General features: G+C 54.6%; 1 protein-coding gene across 1 annotated transcript in view; it reads left to right on the forward strand.

Moving 5' to 3' along the window:
• The first annotated feature begins 594 nt into the window (after positions 1 to 594).
• LOC144730942 (histone-lysine N-methyltransferase SETD1B-like) overlaps positions 595 to 20,103 on the forward strand; it is a 29,221-nt gene continuing 9,712 nt past the window's right edge. Inside the window, exons 1-14 of the mRNA XM_078611821.1 lie at positions 595 to 1,106; positions 5,332 to 5,486; positions 7,363 to 7,461; positions 7,856 to 8,126; positions 12,113 to 12,219; positions 12,804 to 13,625; positions 14,122 to 14,484; positions 15,215 to 15,688; positions 16,077 to 17,138; positions 17,733 to 17,957; positions 18,358 to 18,454; positions 18,643 to 18,764; positions 19,113 to 19,302; positions 19,501 to 19,947. Coding sequence (XP_078467947.1) covers positions 983 to 1,106; positions 5,332 to 5,486; positions 7,363 to 7,461; positions 7,856 to 8,126; positions 12,113 to 12,219; positions 12,804 to 13,625; positions 14,122 to 14,484; positions 15,215 to 15,688; positions 16,077 to 17,138; positions 17,733 to 17,957; positions 18,358 to 18,454; positions 18,643 to 18,764; positions 19,113 to 19,302; positions 19,501 to 19,947 — 4,558 coding nt within the window. The 5' untranslated portion in view covers positions 595 to 982. The remainder of the gene's footprint in view (positions 1,107 to 5,331; positions 5,487 to 7,362; positions 7,462 to 7,855; positions 8,127 to 12,112; positions 12,220 to 12,803; positions 13,626 to 14,121; positions 14,485 to 15,214; positions 15,689 to 16,076; positions 17,139 to 17,732; positions 17,958 to 18,357; positions 18,455 to 18,642; positions 18,765 to 19,112; positions 19,303 to 19,500; positions 19,948 to 20,103) is intronic.

Raw genomic sequence — 20,103 nt, forward strand, 5'->3', positions numbered from 1 at the left:
GCGGCGCCCCCTCCACTCATTACAAGCTAATGGAGGGTGGGGGGCTGCTGTGTTTTTTGCGGCGGGGGGTGATGGGGGAATGGAGTTGAGGGGGGGGGGGCGAGGAGGAGGAGAGGGGGAGGAGGGGAGGAGGAGGGGAGGGGTGGAGGGGGGAAGGGGTGGAGGAGGGGAGGAGTGGAGGAGGAGGGGAGGGGTGGAGGAGGGGAGGAGTGGAGGAGGAGGGGAGGGGGGAGGAGGGGGGGAGGAGGGGGGAGGGGGGGAGGAGGGGGGAGGGGGGGAGGAGGGGAGGAGGGGAGGAGGGGAGGAGGGGGGAGGAGGGGAGGGGTAGAGGAGGGGTGGAGGAGGGGTGGAGGGGAGGGTGGAGGAGGGGTAGAGGAGGGGTGGAGGAGGAGGGGAAGGGAGGGGTGGAGGGGTGGTGGAGGGGAGGGGTGGAGGGGAGGAGGAGGAGGGGAGGGGGTGTAGGATGATGAGGGGAGGAGGGGAGGAGTGGTGGGGGAGGAGGGAGGGGGAGTGGAGGGGGGGAGTGGAGGGGAGGAGGGGAGGGGGTGTCCCGGAGCCCACGCGAATCTGCGCGCGCACGAATCTGCGGCTGGGCCTGGTGGGACGGGACGCGGGGGGCATCCACCAGCAGCAGCGGCGGCGGCGGCGGCCGCAGCAGCAGCACCACACAGGGCACAGAGGCGGGAGGCGAGCGAGAGGCAGTGACTCTCCCACAATATGCGGCCACACGCCTCTTCTCCTGCTGCTGCTGGCAACCCTCTTGCTGCTGCCAGTCGTCTTGTTGCCGCCGGCGCCCCGACGGGACTACGCGGCCAGACGTGGGTGCCGTTTTGTGGAAGCTTGATGCTGATGCTGCTGATGGTGGTGGTGTTCGTGTGAAGAGGCTTTGGTGGTCGGTGGTCTTCTGGCCGCCTACTACTTCCCGGGGTGTCCTCCACCCCCTTCCTCCTCCTTCTTCTGCTGGGAAGAAGGGCAGAGGGTCATGTCGTCCAGGTCTTCGGGAGAGGCGAGACCCGGGCAGCGACCGGCTGTCAGGGTTCACGAGCAGACGGGAGCTGGAGACAAGAGAGGAGCCGCTGCTGCTGCTGCTACTGCTGCTAGTGCTAGTGAGAGACATACAGTCTACACTGTCATCTGTGTGGAAGCTTCAGCAACATGATAAGCATCGATAACCGCTTCCTCATCATCATCATCAGCAGCAGCAACATCAGCAGCTTCTACATCATCATCGTCAGTCATGAGCGTGGTTATCATGATCAGGAACTTCATGGGCTTCATCATCAACTTCATAATAATTGCCAACAGCAGCATCTCCATCATCATCAGCAGCAGCAACAACTTCTTCATAACCAGCTTCATAATCATCATCATAGTTAACACCAGAAGCAGCATTTCCAGCATCAGAGGCAGGAGCAACTTCATCATCATCAGCAGCAACTTCTTCATAACCAGCTTCATAATCATCATCATCATAGTTAACACCAGAAGCAGCATTTCCAGCATCAGAGGCAGGAGCAACTTCATCATCATCAGCAGCAACTTCTTCATAACCAGCTTCATAATCATCATCATAGTTAACACCAACAGCAGCTTTTTCAGCATCAGAGGCAGGAGCAACTTCATCATCATCATCAGCAGCAACTTCTTCATAACCAGCTTCATAATCATCATCATAGTTAACACCAGAAGATTCATTTTCAGCAGCAAGCGTGTCATCATCATAATCATCCACTTCATTATCATGTCACCATCATCAGCATCATGTCACCATCATAATTACGAGTTACCAACATGATTTGTGTCACGATACAGTATTTTTGTCACCAGCATCATCATCGTCATCGTTGTTTGTTGTCGTCTGAGCCTGGCTGCTGATGCTAAAACGAATTTCAGAGACACAGACTCTGAACACACTCATGTTATTGTATGTACAGTGTCCATGTGTGAAAAATGTATATGTGTACTTTGTTAATTGCGTGTGTCATGATGTGGCGTGTTTGGTGTCTGGCCCGAGTTCAATGTGTACACACACACACTGTGTACACACTCACACACACATGCACAATAAATAGTATGTGCCTTGGACAATATGCTGTGTGTATTATGCATGCACAACATGCTGTCCAATACGCAGTGTATTTTATGATACAATACACTGCTCATTGTACATTAGTATTCACGCAGCACACGTGTGTAGCACACACAGTACATACTAATAGACTCACACCGTTTGGACTCTTGCCATGTGGACAGTGTCGTGTGTGTTTTGCACGTACAGTACACGGTGTGCACTGTACACGCAACACACGTGTTGCGTGTACAGTGCACAGGGCACTGTACGTACTGTATGTCACGTGGGGACACACATACAACACAGACGACTGTGTTGTATGTAGTTATTTTTTGGAAAGTAATCACTCTGTGCGCGTGTGTATTTTGTGTGCTCTATGACGCTTGGGCAATATTTGTGCATGTTCTATGTACGTACACATTTCGTACTGCACACATTTACACAATAGTACTGTTTATCACGTGGACATACACTTTTGTGTATTAACATTCCTTGGGGGGTACATACTTTACACGTGTGTACATTCTTGTCATGTGTTTGCAGTGCATGAACTGTCACGTGTTGAAACAATCTACTCGCTACATGGTACACGTACAGTATGTATTCTGTCACATGTATACTTGTTTGTAGTGTGTTCTACATACATCATACGTATGTGCGTCCTGCCTGTGAAAGTTTGTACGTGGAACACTCATGTGCACAAACTCTTACACTTGTACACATACGATGTGCCCACACTGTCTGCTACATGCAGTGCAAGTCTCAGAAATATGTACCAGTGTGTACACACTGCACGTGTATACACTGTAGGTGCACACGTGCTACAACATAGACTTTGTACTCCACTTGCACGGGGAGTGTATTTCGTTTAATGTCTACATAGCAGTACATGTGTGTACTGTATCTACACGTGTATACACAATGTATGCACACACTAACAACATAATACATGGACAATGTCTTCATCACTGTATTGTACGTGTGTGCATTCTACTTGAAGTACACGTGTGTGAATGCTGTACACGTTTTGCTTACAGAACACGCGTATTCGCACACGTGTACACACTACGTAACACATTTGTACTGAATGGCACGTGTAGAACACGCATTGTGTGTGTGTAATCCACGCGCAGCACATCTGTTTTAGTACTGTACAAGTGTGTCATACAGCCCACGTGTGTTCCAGACTGCGCACGTGTACGCACGAAGCATGCCACAAAGTACACCCATGATGTCCGCCACTTTTACAGGAAGCCCACTTCGTTTTTTCTACGCACGGCTACACGTGTATAAAGTCAACATGTGTGCGTACAGCACAGGCGTGTACGTCCTGCCCGTTCGCACACCACCGATACTGCACGCACATTCCACGTGTGTGTACAGTAGTACAGTGCACGCGTGCAGCACAGCGTGGTATAAGCGTAGCACCACCAGCGCACGTTGTATATGTTCCGTATGCAAGTTCTGGGCACCGTGATGCACTGTACGCACTGTACACAATACAACACATGGCATGGGTATGCGCCTACGTATGAGCGCATTGCACCCTGTGCACGTGTGCGTTATACACCAAGTTGTTTGTTTGGGGGACGGGCAAACATGTTGGACGAGTATGCGACGTGAGTCTATGTGTTCGCGCTCACTTGTACTCGCTCGCTCGCTCGCCTTCCACACGGTGCAGTGTCTGGCTGCTGGAGAACGACCCACGTAGGTTTGTAAGATCGTGGTCGTAGGGATGCTACTGACGTCCTTTCGCCGTACTCGCGGCAGCAGTAACAATAGCAGCAGCGCTGCTCCTGACGGCGCTCACCTCGCCGAAACCCCCCGCCGCTGCTGCCGCTCCTTCTACCACCGTTACTGCTGCAGTCCCTGCTGCTGCTACTGCTGCCACGAACACTGCTGCTGTTGCAGCTTTCTGCTACTGCTGCTGCTGCTGCCACGAAGCCTGCTGCTGCTGCTACTGCTGCTGCCACGAACACTGCTGCTGTTGCAGCTTGCTGCTGCTACTGCCACGAACCCTGCTGCTGCTGCTACTGCTGCTGCCACGAACACTGCTGCTGTTGCAGCTTGCTGCTGCTGCTGCCACGAACACTGCTGCTGTTGCAGCTTGCTGCTACTGCTGCTACTGCTGCCACGAACACTTCTGCTGTTGCAGCTTGCTGCTACTGCTGCTACTGCTGCCACGAACACTTCTGCTGTTGCAGCTTGCTGCTGCTGCTGCCACGAACACTGCTGCTGTTGCAGCTTTCTGCTACTGCTGCTGCTGCTGCCACGAAGCCTGTTGCTGCTGCTACTGCTGCTGCCACGAACACTGCTGCTGTTGCAGCTTGCTGCTGCTACTGCCACGAACCCTGCTGCTGCTGCTGCTACTGCTGCTGCCACGAACACTTCTGCTGTTGCAGCTTGCTGCTGCTGCTGCCACGAACACTGCTGCTGTTGCAGCTTTCTGCTACTGCTGCTACTGCTGCCACGAACACTTCTGCTGTTGCAGCTTGCTGCTACTGCTGCTACTGCTGCCACGAACACTTCTGCTGTTGCAGCTTGCTGCTGCTGCTGCCACGAACACTGCTGCTGTTGCAGCTTTCTGCTACTGCTGCTGCTGCTGCCACGAAGCCTGTTGCTGCTGCTACTGCTGCTGCCACGAACACTGCTGCTGTTGCAGCTTGCTGCTGCTACTGCCACGAACCCTGCTGCTGCTGCTACTGCTGCTGCCACGAACACTGCTGCTGTTGCAGCTTGCTGCTGCTGCCACGAACACTGCTGCTGTTGCAGCTTTCTGCTGTTGCAGCTTGCTGCTACTGCTGCTGCTGCCACGAACACTTCTGCTGTTGCAGCTTGCTGCTGCTGCTACTGCTGCCACGAACACTTCTGCTGTTGCAGCTTGCTGCTACTGCTGCCACGAACACTTCTGCTGTTGCAGCTTGCTACTGCTGCTGCTGATACTGCTGCTGCCACGAACACTGCTGCTGTTGCAGCTGCTGCTACTGCTGCTGCCACGAACACTGCTGCTGTTGCAGCTTGCTACTGCTGCCGCTGCCAGTCACCCTGCTGTTGCTGATACTCTAGCTGCTGCTACGTCTACTGTTGCTACTCCTGCTGCTGATACACCTGCTGCCACTAGCCCCTGCCACTGCTGCTACTGCTGCTACTGATACTCCTGGTGCTGATGACCTCTGTTGATACCCCTGGAATTGCTGCTACCTCTGCTGCTGGCGGTACCCCTGCTGCCCCCTAAAACGCGACTGTCACTCCTGCTGCAGGCTCCGTCAACGGGGTGATCCCTGGAGGAGGAAGCGCTGCAAGCGGAGGAGCGAAGAAGCAGCACTGGAGGAGCTACAAGCTGCTGGTGGACCCAGCGCTGAAGAAAGGCCAGCACAAGCTCTACCGATACGATGGGCAGAGCTTCCAACCGCAGGTGACGTGTGTGAGCGAGTGAGTGTCTTGGCTGACTGTCTGAGCAAGTGGTTCATAATCAACGTTTTTGGGTTTAGAAATAGTGAACTATTTATCTTTTGTCAACGTTACACTTTTTTACTGATTGGCCGTGTCGGGTGGTGGAGGGTTACGACACATTTATAAATAATGCGATCTAACCCAAACACGTTTATTATGAATAATATTGGTCGCGAAAGCCTACGTGTTAAACTGAGCAAGTGGTGTTAGCGAGTGGCACCTATGAAGGCCGGAAAGCTACGTATGGGGGTGGGTTGGCAGCACCACGCCCGACCACCTTTGTCTCCCCAGTGACGATGTTTGCACAACGCGCAAGATACTCAATTGAGGTTGAGTCGACCTAGGGGAGGGCCCAGGACCGATTTTGGCCGTTAGCGGGAATCAAACTCGGGTGCTCGCTTACAGCACTTGATCTTTGTATTTTTCTTCGTCTGCCTGACTGTGAGTACGATTGAGTGAGTTTTTGAATCACTTAGTGTTACATGTTTTCTAATTGGAGTGTGACAGTGTGTCAGTGTTGTAGTGAGTGTCTGAATGAGTGTAGCGGTTGAATATCTGAATGAGTGTGAGTGTGTCAGTATGTTTGAGTGTCTGAATGACTTGGTGTCATACGTGTGAGAGATGGGAGTGAGTGAGTGTCATTGAGTGTGAGGATGTGTGTTGCTGTGTTTGTGTGAGTGTCTGGATGACTAAGTGCGTGAATTGGGTGTGTGAATTAGATTGGGTGAGTGAATGAGTGTGAATGATTGTGTGTGTGGGGCTTTGTGTATGATTCTCTGTGTATAATGGTGCGTGGAACGATCCATGTGTGTGTGTGTGACTTTTTCCAGCAGTATTTGTCACTGTTTATGTGTAACTTTGAGACTGTGTCTGTGTGTGACTGCTTGAAGCTGTGTGACTTTGTGTGTGTGTGCGCGACCGTGTTAAGAGTGAGTGAATGAGTCTGTGAGTTTGAGTGCAAGGTAAAATTAGTTTCTGCGTTTTGGTGTTTGAAAGCAAGAGTGAGTGTCTAATTGAGTGTGATCGAGTGGGTATATATTTACGTCTGTGAGAGTGTGTGTGTTTAAATGCGAGTGAATGAGTGCCTGAGTGTGTGAATGTGTATTCGAGTTAGTGAGAACCTTGAGTGTATGGGTTTGTGAGTGTGTATTTAAGTGTGTGTGTGTGTGTGTTTTTTCTGTGTTCATGGTGCCGGGGAGTGGTGGAACAGCGAACCCAGAAACCTGAGTTTGATACACCGCTGACTTCAGTGGCGAAGTGTTATCACATCCGTTCCTGGGCCTCCTGCCTAGGTCTACTCAACTTTAACACGAGTACCTGTTACAGTGTGTAAGCGTAGGCAACGGGGAGGCCACACCACACATCTGAGCGCTCATGGTGCTCCCTAACAGTGTTTTGAGCATTCTCACATCAGGTAAACCTTAGAGCTATTCTCTGTGTAATCGGTGACTGGGTGCTGTCTAAAGCAGCACCCCAGCCCTCCACCAGGCAAACCACACACAACACCACACCGCCAAGACAAAAACCCGAATCACAACAACTAAACACCACAGCCTCCTGTCTGCCCTCCACCCTGGGTTTCACAGCGCACACATTGGCCTACGGGAGCTCGCGTAGAGCAATAGGGCAATTTCATTGTCCTTTTTAGCTCCTTCCCCCGACAGCGCGCTGATTGAAGCCATTTCACCTGCGAGTGTTTTCACCGCAGCCTCGCCGTGTCCCACTCCTTCGCTGGCCCTCCCCCCTTTGCGATGCCCCCTTCGTGTGCCATGACCTTGCCCTGACCCCTCGCCACTGCCATGGCCCCCACCACCACCCTCCACCCGTGCATCTTACAGAATCCCGGACTGCCGCCCGTCACGTCCGTGCATGACCCGCGCGCTTCCCGGCGATGGACGCGAATCGTGGAGGCCGAGTTGCCACTGCCCAAGTTCAAGGTGAGGCCTGCGACAAGGCTTGTTGTGACGTGGGCGACACCACAGTTCGTCGTACGTACAGTGGTTCGCGAATCGTACGCGCGCTGTACGCAATGCCTGCATGTCACCCCTGCAAGCCAGCAGTGGGCTGTTACATTCACTGCACTGTTTAAAAGAAAGTAATTGTTGAAAAGATTTGCTATCCTGAGTTGTGACAATAGCATTGGAGGGGTAGTTGTGAATGGTGATTCCATCCACCTGTCGTGTCTCGATTCTAATTTCGGAATTAGTCGCAAATCGTTACACACCTAATTAATATGACACTTATATGAAATCATGAGCTGATGGCTGGTTTCACTCGTTCTTTTCTCCGCTAATGCCCCCCCCCCCCAATCCAATGACCCTCACCCGGCAGATTGATGAGTATTACGTGGGCCCGATCCCGCCGAAGGAGGTGACCTTCGCGAAGCTCAACGACAACATCAAGGAGCACTTCCTAACGGACATGTGCAAGAAGTTTGGCGACATCGACGCCATGGAGATCCTGCACCATCCCAAGACGAGGAAGCACATGGGCCTGGCCAAGGTGATCTTCACCACGGTGAAGGCGGCCAAGGAAGCTGTGGAGAAACTGCACAACACGTCTGTGATGGGAAACCTCATGCACGTGCTGCTAGACAACGGAGGTGAGGGGGCGGCAGAGGTGTGGACTCGAGTCATGTGACTTGGACTCGAGTCAGACTCGAGTCATGAATTTGATGACTTGCGACTCGACTTGGACTTGCATAACAATGACTTTGTCCCACCTCTGGGGGGCGGTGTGGTATGCTGCAGCGTGCAGTGGAGGAATGAATGAGAGATAGTCCCTTTCACTTGCTGGATCGTGGTGACTAGAATGTGATGCATAAAAGTCATCGACAAGGGATTCCCTTATAGCCTTTTCAGAATGTTGTGGCAACTGACAACTGCCGTTAGTGTGCACCTAGGAAGGCTAGCACAGCGCACGAGGTGTGGACAGAACCATGATGTTTATACAGCACACCAGGTTGTCCTTCCCCGTACTTCCGATAAGCGTGGTTAGCTATGTACGGTGTGAAATAAGTTCAACATACATACATACTGAGAAGGAGGCCCAGGACTGGTGCAGATAATGGCCATTGGTGTTGGCCGTGAGCGGGAATCAAACTCAGGTCATCGGGTTCGTAGCGCAACGCACTAACCGCTGTACAACCACTCCCCACAAACAAAAAATGTGTCTATACACACACTCAAACACAAACACTGAAATATACATTCACTCCCACGTGTGCACAAAATCAAACACTGTCATTCACTCAAATATGCATTCACTAAAATTCACTCATTGAAACGTGTGCAAACATACACTCACCTCCATGCACATTCAATCAAAGACGCACACCCTCACTCACTCACACACTCACACTCAATCAAACACACTCACTTCAACGAACTCACACTCAAAGATGCTTAAATACACGCACTCCAACACACATACTTAAACACACACTCAACCAAACACTAGGCCACTATCATCCCTTCTAGACATGATGCATACCTGTCAACCCCTTATCAGCGCCTACCTTATTACAGACCAATTCAGACCTTATTGGTCACCTCGAGCCCTTGTAAATCTCAACGTTCGTCCTACAAAGTCCCATCACAAGGGAGAAACACAAACAAATAGACAAAACATTATTTGTGCCCGTATTGAACGGCTTTACACCATATGGACCTGGGTAGGAGCCATGATGCCTCCTACCGAAATCTACTCAACTTTATAACAGTCAAGAACATCGACATACTCGAATCAAAACACATCGATCTTTGCACGTGCAATTTTCTGAATGCATGTATCGGAAAGTAGAAATGGGGACGGAGTTTATGACCTCGCTGATAGCCACTCCTGTGTGTAAGAGCTTTCCAGCTTGATGAGGAGCTTGCGCTCTTTAATCCTCACGGACGCCGATGTTTGTAGCACACAGGCCGGTCAATTCCACGACACAATTTCTCCATTTGTCCACAACAGGCCACCTCGCACTCAAAACTCCGCACGGATAGATTCTAGAATCCGTTGCCATACTGTGATCTCCTGGCCGCTGCGCGGTCCTGGACTGCCAATGAGATTAACGGGACTTTTTTTTAAGTAGCCTTATCCTTTCCTCGAGACGCAAACCTAGATATGTGGCGGCCTGGAAACTGGTGTGTGTTTTGTACTAGGAGCGTGTAAAATTAGCTGGCACCCTTCCTTAATGATATGTGTGCCCGGGCACGTAACGACGCATCACCAAGGGATGCTACACGTATCCATTGTTTCTCGCGAGGATCCATTGTTTTCGATCGATTGTATTGTCACTTTCAATTGGTTAGCGTCATCCCTCCATCCACGGGAGGCGCTGCTCCATTCACCGCAGCGTCAACAAAAACGTTGATTGAATTTACTCGCAGCCTTGAATCGTGACGATTGATTGAATCGCCGGGGTCGGAGGGCGGTGATATTTTTCACCCTGGCTAGGGATCCACAAATTCCTCTCACCCAAAGTTCGCTGTAAAATTTACCAGGGTTGTCAGGTAATTTGAAAGTCTGAATCCATCTCAAATAATTACAGGATTTTCAATCACCTGCAATACACTCCGTATGTGTGAATCGAAGAACTCCTTACGCAGTGTGATTTGATACATATGTGGTGAGCTCAAGAACCAATATTAATTGGTGAATCTATGCATCGTCACACCCTTAATCACCGGCATACTCTGGCGAAATGTTAGAATGCACGGGCCGGAGGGAAGAGAGGTTGGCAGTTGCCAAATTATTTCCCTTTTTAGCATCGCGTGCCGGTTGAGACAGGAGGCGCTTGCTGTGCTCATACATTTCTCTCACACGCAAATGTTTAGCGTCATAGGCTGTCAGGGCAAGTACTGTTGGCAAGCATGTGGCACATTAGGAAGGCCGATGTGGCCAATACCATTCCACAGCCGCCTTTGTCTCCCAAGTACTGATGTTCAATAATAATGATGAGGATAGGAACGGACATGTCGATTGCGCGTAACAAGGGCCCTTAAATCACCGCACCAGCTGTTCATGTAAAGCTGAGTCGCCCTGGGGGAGGTCCAGCACCTATTCAGATGACGCTTGCCACTCGAAGTTTTAAGTTTGTTTTGTTGAACCAGGTGAGAACCCAAGGGACGACGATAGAGTCTCACCTGCAAGAGTTGCCCGGGGCATTAGTCTGCCAGTTGGGGGCGATGATTACTGCTGTGTAATCTCAATCGAGTAACTTGCGACGTCATTTTCGGACTTGGCAAATTTGGATCTTCACGCCGGCACACAATGGCCCGCTCTTGCGAATGACATCAGGGGCGTCTCGAGTGTCAACTGTGAAGCAGACGCAACAATCGTTCCGGTTGTTGTGCTCTTCGTAATAACCAGGGCGGCCGCCGGATTCGAACCGTGAACCTCTGCGACAAACAAGCGGCGAACGCGCCGCTGCTCGGTCACGCCGCCGTACCACTAAAGTTGGCCGCGGTGCCAATAATCGATGTCAGGTCATTGGGTTCGTAGCGCAGCGAATTACGCTACGTCACCGTTCCCCACACCGCCCACAAGTCAAGGCTAATTAAATGCAGCCTTAAGTCTTAACAGACTGTTGGGGAAATTAGCTCGGTTGGCTCCATACGGTGCGAATGATGTTCAACATACATACGTGCGTTAGCGAACACCTGTGAAGGCTAATACGGCAAAGTAATGGGTTGATGTGTGGTGAGCGCCAAGTTTGCTGGGGACACGCAGACACAGCGAGTGTTTGCCTCGTTTGCGTAAATTAGCATGGCGACACGGACGCAGCGTGTGCGTCTCCCAACTTGGGTTACCCGCGACAAACAGACATCAGCGGACCCCAGACAATGTCGTGTAATCTGAGAACAACTGTGCTGTTGGCCGGAAAATCGGCCCCTCAGTTAACTCCCCCTTCCCCTACCTGACCAACGAGTTTGGATGTACTTTTAATTCGTACGGTTTTGGTTAATAACGAACTTTGGGGCCGATGGTTAAGTTGAAAAGTTAAAATTGCTTTCCTCGCCGCAGCATTTTGCGCCGGGCGAAGTTGTCTGTGATGCTAACACACGAGCGTGCAATTGCTGTGGGGTGCTGTGGAGATGCGCCGGTGTTTACGCATTATTCGGCGAGCCCCGTTGCACTCGGAATGAATGAGTGAGAGTGCGGGAGTGTGTGCTTCTGAATAACTGCCTGTGTGAGTGTTTGTGTGTTTGAATGAGGTGTGCAATCAGCTGTGCGGTTTTCAGTGTGCACGTATGATCTCAGGTCAGGTGGCCCAGCGGTAGAGCGAGAGGCTCGTAATCGTAAAGTTGCCAGTTCAGATCCTCATTGGGGTTTAACTCGGCCTATCATCATCATCCGTCCGGGGTCGATAACATTGGGAACCACATGCTGGGGAAGTCAATAGTGGTCGTCATACGAAGAGTCCCACCCCACGCCAAAGGAATTCGGAATTTCCACCACTGGCTCAGGCCTGTAAACAGGAGATGAGCCCCATCGTTTTTTGCCCAGCTGTGACAACTGTGACTGACCATCCCGCGATGGCCCACCTGTGACAGCGGCGAGTGACCGCCACCGTTTTGTTGTTCTTCTGCCCAGGGGAGATGCGGGGGAAGCTTTACGATCTCCTGCTCAGCGGGAAATTCACGCCGCAGACGCTGCCGGTGGAGAAGCTCACGGAGGAGGGGCCCGCCGACACGTGCCAGGTGAGGTTGGCTCTCCTGTATTTACTGTTCGTGTTGTTGTTGTTGTCGTTGTTGTAATTCCCTCTTCTCTAAACTTGTTTTACGGTGACCAGAGGCCTTGGAGGTCAGAGCGCTGAGCTGGCGCTGCTGAAATCCCAAGTTCAAATTCAGACAGACACCGGTAAAACCCCAGGTTCTCAAGCGCAGTGAGTCGATGGTCTCAGCCCAACCACCAATGACCAAGCAAAAAAAATAGCCACCACGTTAAATTTGGTTGTGCACTTAAATTTTCTAAATTCCAGCAGTGTAAATAACATTCTTAATTTTGACCAATCATGTGTGAAACATTACTCTCAGCGACAGGACTGGTGGGAAAGTGCTGCCCCTACTGTATGGACCACAGGCCACTTGAGGTCTCGCTGGTAGCTCTGATATTTGTTTACCTGGGTCGTTGTCTAGCACGAAGGGGTGCATAATGCTCATAGCACAATTGGGATAAAGACATTTCTTTCTTGAAACCCATTTCACCCGGTCTACACTGTGAGCTCACGACAGTAACTCCTTGATGTTTGTGCGTGCCGCTGCTGCCTCCGCTGCCATCTCAGCCCTGTGACCCGCGCCGCCGGACGTTGAGCGAGAACGGCTGCTACCAGAGCGCTGCGTCGGCGAGCCTGGCGTCGGCCGACACGCCCTACTCCACCGACACGGCCTACTCGAGCGGTCTGCGCGATACCCCGGCCTCCTCCTCGGTACTGCCGCCGACGCCGCTGTCGTCGGCGACGCAGCACGGCACGCCGGGCTCCGTCGACTCGCTATCGTACGGCTCGATGCACAGCGCCGGCACCCCGGTCTCTCTCGAGCCGCCGCAGACGCCCACCGCCTCTTGTTCCTCCTCGTCGTCGGCCGCCCCTCTTCACGAGGCGGCCTACCTCCCGACGACGGCGAAGGAGGGCGGGCGGCGCACCTCAACCGGCGCGACTCAGCGGTTCTTCCCGGCGGAGGGGTACGCCGGCCAGGGCCTCGAACACAAGTCGTTCGCGGCGCCGCCCGAGACGACGGCGTGGCAACAGCCACTGCTGCCGTCGCCGTCGGCGTTCCACGGGTCGGCCCACCACGGCCGCCCCGGCGGGTTCCCCAATCATCCGCCCCCCCCGCTGCCTCCCCCGCCGACGACGACAACCTACGCAGGATACTCGGGCTCGTCGGCGACAACCCCGGCGGTGCCGGCGGCAGCGGCGGTGACCGCCACGGCCGCTCCGCCGCCTTCCGCGCCGTGGACGGGAGCGTACGGCGAGCCGGAGCGGCCAAAGTCGCCCCCCGGCGAGGGAGCGCCCCGGCACGGGGAAGGGAGTGATGGCTCGTTTGTGACGGCCAAGGCAGCGGTGGCAGCTGACTCGCCGTCGCTCTCTAGGGAGAGCGGAGTGAAGGTGAGGAGTGATGGCGGTTTGCGTCTGTAGAATTGTCTAAAGGGGCTCATCTTAGACCCACCTCGATGACACCTTTACAAGTTTACAGTCTATTCCATTCAAACAATTCCCACCTTCCCCTAGAGAGCTATGATTAAAATGAATATATCTGTTTTTTTTGCAATTAATGTAGAAAGCATGAATGCATTAGCTCTGGCCGTCCGTCTGTTATGTTGTGCAATACGAAGAAAGCATTGGTATAAATGAGTGTTGATGCAACATTAACGCTGTGTGGGAACTCGCAGGTGTCACTGTCGAAAATTGCTAAATTGAAAAACTACTTGTGCAATTGAGGGTAAAGCCACGTCGCAAACCTCGCCCCCTGCCATGAAACTGCTGCGGACCTGAGCCCCGCCGTGATGGTTCTGCATCGTAAGAATGGCGCCAATACCAAACGCACCCGCGTGATTTGATTCGGCGCCGGTTTGTGTCGCTCTTTCTCTCTCTTGCCGAGAAGACTTCCCGCCGCACGCCGTCGCCCGTGCCCTCCGCCTCCTCCACGCCGCCCCCCTCCTCGAGCCTGCCCGGCGAGAGTCCCCCCGGCTCGGCGCAGCCGTGCAGCCTCGACTCGCGCATTGAGATGCTGCTCAAGGAGCAGAGGGCGAAGTTCCCCACCTTCCTCATGGACGACAACGTCCCCAGCGGCGAGAGGGAGGCGACGCGCGGACGGAGGAGGCCTCCGTCCCCGCCCACACCGCCCACCCCCATCTCCACCATCTACGGCTTTGAGCTGGAGGAGATCTCGCCGACACCATTGGCTTTCTCCGACGAGTCGGACATTGGTGATGAGGTGTATGACAGTCGCGACGAGAGGAGCTCGGTGAGGATGGATCAATTCGTAACTTCTCCCCCGCTGCTGAAAAGCGATTTCGATGAATTGTCGCGATTTGGGCACGGGTTGTGATTTGATTGATAGAATCGATCCTGTATGGTTTTTTTATTTTTCACTGTGTCATTTGAATCGTTACTCACATCTATGGTATTGTGAATTGAAATTCTTTCGCACCGTATGTAGCCAATCGTGCTAATCGGAGGTGCGGCGGAAACACAACAAACTAAACACAAAAAGCATTCATAGATATACTTATTCACATTTAGGCGATTTAATGAATTGTTGTGATTTAATATAAGAATCAATACTTTTTGTCCCATTTGTCGAACCTATATTTGTATGGTTTATTTTTAGTTTGGCGACCTCTAAGTTCTAATTGGCTGACGTTTTATGCCTAGTGCTTAATTTCCGCCTGGTCTGCCCAGAAAATATTTCAGCACCTGGGACGCCACATCCAGTTTTCCTCTCACTATGGCTGTGGCTACCAATTACGAGCCATCTACTCCAGTCCAGCGACCCGAAAAGTATTCAGTGAGAAATGAACCCCTGACTTTGCCCAAGTTAAAAGTACAGGTCACAATTACACTAACGATCGCCCATGTCTTCTTTAAAGTGTCTGCAACGTACGTCCGAAATCGTGTCGTTGCCCTCGCTCGTCGCGCCAACCAAACAAATGAAACGACACTGACTAAGCGCCGCGCCGCCGCTTTTCCCGCAGAGCTCAACGATCCTCAAGGGCGTGGAAGCGATGGTGTCGACGCTGCGCAAGGACAGCGAGCTGAGGCCCTCGAAGCCGGACGTGTTCAGCCCGGACACGCGCCTCTCGTTCAGCTCCGAGAGCGGCGGCGCCCACACGCCCAGGGCCGAGCAGCAGCAGCAGCAGCAGCAACCTCAGCAGCCGCCGCCGACGACGCCGACGACGTCGTCTTCGTCGCGGCCGAGCAGCAGGACCCAGACGCCCAAACAGGACGTTTGGCCGCAGACGCCGAAGCAGGACAGCTGCCCGGCGACGCCCAGCAAGAGCCTCGGTGGCGCCAAGCCCGACAGCCGCCCCTCCACGCCGAGCAGGCCGCCGCCCCTGCCAGCTAGGTCGGACGGCGAGGGCAGGCTGCCGTCGGAGTGCGCCACGCCCATCGTGGACGCCGAGGACAGCAGGGGGGCAGACGTGGAGATGGTCGAGGTGCCCAGCGAGGTAACGCTCCGCGACGGGAGGCGGCGACGCTCGCCTGTGGCACGAGGGTCGGTGGGTCGTGTCGGTTTGTGCGCGGCGGTTACTGGAGCCGAGGGAGTGGCGGGATGTGGAGGGAGAGGGGACGGGAGCGGTAGTAGAGGGCGTGCAGGGGAGTAGAGTGACACGAGAGACGAGAGGGCAGAGCGAGTTAATGGTGGATGTTGGAAGATCGTGAGTGTGATCTCTACATTTATCTGCGATTGGATTGGGAGCCAGTAGAGGGATCTGAGTGTCAGGTGCGAGTCAGGAGCCTGGCAGTGGCATTTTTTATTTTATTTCTCATGACCATTGTTCACGTTGTAAAATGTTTGGTGTTTAATTGGCCTTGTGTTCTTGTTGATTTCCGCAGCCTCCACCTCCCAAAGAGCTGTCGGACGACGACATGGACATCTCAGACAATGAGACGGGGCAGTCCTCGTCCATCTCCGCACCCATCGAAGTGAACTCGCCCGTACCCACCTCGGTGGCCCACCCCCTACCAACGTCCATCCCCCCCACGGGGCCGCCCCCCATCAACCTGCCCCCCCCGCCGATCCCCCCGCCCCCCCACCAGCCCCCGCCGGGATTCCCCCCCTCCATCCCGCCCCCCTTTTCCATGCCACCCCTTCCGCCCCCTCCCTGCGTTCCGCCGCCCCCTCCTCTGCCAACGCTGGTGCCGCCCCCTCTGCCGCCTCCGCCGCCGCCGCCGCCTCCGCCGCCGCCGTCCTCCGTCCTGAGGCCTCCGCTGCCGCCCCCCCCGGGGCTGCCCATGCCCCCGCTGCCCCCGCCGCTGCCCCCGCCCCACTCGGCCATGCCGCCGCTGCTGCCCCACTTCCACTACGGCATGCCCAACCAGGCGGAGCTGGTGCGGCACTGGTTCCGCAGCACCGCGCCGGGGGCGCCCATGTCCTTCCAGATGCAGACGCAGATGCTGAGCCGCATACACATGATGCAGCGCTACTCGGCCAACTCGGCGGGGATGCCGGGCCAGCCCGCGCCGGGCCAGCCCGCGCCCCAGGCTCCCTACCCTTACCCGTACCCGCTTCCCAGGCCTTCTCACGCCGGCGGCGCCGGCGGTCCCGGCGGTCCCGGCGGCGTCGGCATGGGCGGCATGGGTCACTTGCAGGGGCCGCCGATGTCTGGCGGCGCCGGGCCGCCCTTCCCGTCGGCGCAGCTCTACCCCAAGCTGCCGCTTCCTCTGCCGCTGCCGCTGCCGCCGGTGACGTTCAACCCGGCGGTTCCCCCGCCCGGGTACAGGCCGCCCCCCAAGAAGAAGGACGACCCCCACCAGGCAACGATCGATGGCGTGCTGGAGGCCGTGATGACCGAGCTGAAGAACATCATGATACGGGACGTGAGGAAGCGAATGGTGGAGGGTCTCGCCTTCAAGACCTTTGACCACTGGTGGGAAAAGCAGGAGAGGAATTTCAAGGTGAGGTGCTTGAATGTCGCTCGCCGGGATGGGGAGTCTTTTCAGGTTCGTCACCGTCGTCATCCTCGTCAGCTCCGTGGGCCTTACCTAGTAAAATGAAAATAGTTTAGTTTGTCTCACACGGACCACGGCACTGTTATCCCCTTATGCTTGGAGGGGGGTTACAGGTTCTCTGAATTCCTCCGACCTGAAGACGAACGCTTGTTAATTAACTTAAAATATCCTCCTCACAGCAGTCGGTTAACTTGACAATGTGAGTTTTCACAGCCAATATGCCATTTGGTTCATAATGAAATTTTTAGGTCGCAACTTAATAATTGTAACTTGGCCAAACTCAACTCCGTTATGAATCGCGCGACTCATTAATTTAATTGGCCAAACCTCTTGTGGTGTAAACAGAAGATTACTAAAGAAATCTTGCCCACGCAAATCAACACATTAATCTCTTATTTGTCAACCATTCATTCAATATATTTAGCGAATTAAATACTGGACGCACCCGTAAAGACAATGTCAAAGCGAGTGTCGCGCTCGTGTCCCAACAGTGCTGAGATCCAACCGCTCGTTCTTTTCTCTCCTGCGTCCGCCGCGCAGACGCCCTGCAAGGAGGAGGAGGCCGGCAAGTCGGAGGAGGTCGCCAAACCGGAGGACGCTGGCGGAAAGAGCGACGAGCCGGGCAAAGCGGCGGCGGAGCCCATCTCGGCGTTGCTGTGCGGGCCCTCGCCCTTCGAGAGCTGGGGGAAGGGCTCGGTGCTGGGCGTCGACGGCCTTGGCTTCGGCATGGGCCTGCGCGGCGCGCTGAGGTTGCCCTCCTTCAAGGTGACTCTCAGTCCCAGGCCAAAGGGATGACTCGCCCTCGTGACGTCGCTTGGAGCCGACGTTGTTGTCGGCCTCCTGTAACTTCACACTGCTGGGCGAAGGCCTCCCCCCCCACCCACCTCGCTCTCTTCCGTTACTTTCTTTCCTCAGCTGCTGCTGTACAATAGCGGCCTCCAAACTCTCTCTCTGTGGTGCCGTCTCGCTCCTGCCTTCCCTTCCCCTGTCTTCCTCCGATTCTCTTCCCTTCTGCCGGTCTCCCCTCCAGCGTTAATCTTCCGTCTCTCATCAGTCGTTCTAATCACGTTGTGCTGCTCCATTTCCACAACATTTTTATTATAACTTGACAGCAGCATCGTCAGTGACCACCGAACGGTTCCTTCCCGTCTTCCTATGTCCCCAGGTGAAACGGAAAGAGCCCCCGGAGCCAGCTGCCGTGTCGGAGCAGAAGAGGGCGCGCGTGAGCCCCTCGTGCGAGCTGGAGGAGGAAGACGATGAAGGTTTCCACCAATAATATTTCATTATACTTCGCCTGTATTCTAGCATCAGCGTGGCCTTAAACCGTTGCATGCCGGCACATCTCCACCACTGCCAATAGCACAATGGACGACCACCTTTGTGCGTGTGCTTTTGTGTGCGTGTGTGTCTGCGCGCGTGTGTGTCTGCGCGCGTGTGTGTGCGTGAGCAGAGGAGAGGATGAGCGACGCCTCGGAGGCCGAGGGGCAGCCGGTTGGACGCGTGCGGAAGCACAGGGTGGCCCGGCCGCTGGAGCTCGACAGCGAAGGGGAGGAGGAGGAGGAGGAGAAGAAGGTGGGGATCCACCATGTAGTCGCCCCATCCAAACGGCGATCCACCCTGCGTCGCCGTCGTCACACGCGAAGGGCGCTCCACGCCATGGAAATAGTCGATCGATCCGTCGATCATTGCTGCGATGAATTAAATTGTGTTAGCAGAATACGGTTGGAGACCGGGGGAGAGATGAAAGGATGTGGTGGAATGAGATATGAGGATAGTGCATGGCACAGAATAGAAGTTCATGGAGAAAGAACATTTCATCAGATGACCCGATGCCGTCATCGGACTTTGGGTCAAAAAACAACAACCCTTTTCAGATGAAGCTTCACTTTACACTGATTCTATTCCGCCCTTTTTTCCCAGGAGCAAGAGATGTCAGTGGAGGAGGAGGAGGACGAGGAAGAGGAGGAGGATGAGGAGGAGGAGGAGGAAGAAGATGATGATGTGGAAGAGACGGAAGAGGCAGCGGTGGAATTGGCGGAGGTGGTGGAAGAGGAACGCTCTGACGTGGAGAAGAAGGCCCGAGCAGTCGACGTGAAGATGGAATCGGATGGTAACGAGGCCGGCCGGACCACAGACACGATTCCAACAGTCGATTCGCAAAATCGAGTTTAGACTGCGTAATGTATGCACGTTTTGAACCGGGACATGATCCTGCAAAGGGGATCGGGCATTCCTCGGGGCCGCTCGGTTCAACACAAATACAAAAACCGCCCTTAACGCTTTTCTTTCCTATTGACTCATTCCACAGGCGCTCAGACGGCCAGCGAGGTCTCCTCAAAGTCCGGCACGGAGTCGACCTCCGCATCCGGCTCGGAGTCGCCGTCGGAGTCGCGTTCTGGCTCGGAGACGCAGTCGGAATCGGAGCCGGAGTCTGAGCTGGAGACGGCGAGTCGCGTGTCTCCATCGGACGCCCGCCCCGCGGACAAGGCCTCGTTGTCCATCTCCTCGTCCTCCTCGTCCTCCTCGTCGTCGTCCTCCTCCTCGTCGTCCTCCTCCTCCTCGTCCTCCTCGGAGTACGAGAGCAGCTCTTCGTCGTCCGAATCGTCCGAGTCCGAGTCGGAGGAGGAGGAGGAGAGCGCTCGGCGTGAGACGAGAGCGCGGGCGAGCGCTGGTGCCGTGGCGGCGGCGCTGGCGCGCGACGACGAGGACTACACGTTCGACGCCGACGACGAGGGCGACGAGGTGCCGACGGCAGGTATGGGTTGCCCCCTCTCGCTCCGCCGTCCCCGCCTACCCGTGAAGTGTTCACCGCCCCCCCCCCCACCCCCGCCAGCAGGCTGGTGCTGGCCATGTCGTCGCTGGCAGTCTCGTCGGCCTGTGCGTTTGGCGTCGGTGAGATCGGTGGTCGTGC

This window comes from Lampetra planeri, chromosome 37, assembly GCF_965212315.1.
Source record: "Lampetra planeri chromosome 37, kcLamPlan1.2.h2, whole genome shotgun sequence".
Taxonomy (NCBI): Eukaryota; Metazoa; Chordata; class Hyperoartia; order Petromyzontiformes; family Petromyzontidae; genus Lampetra; species Lampetra planeri.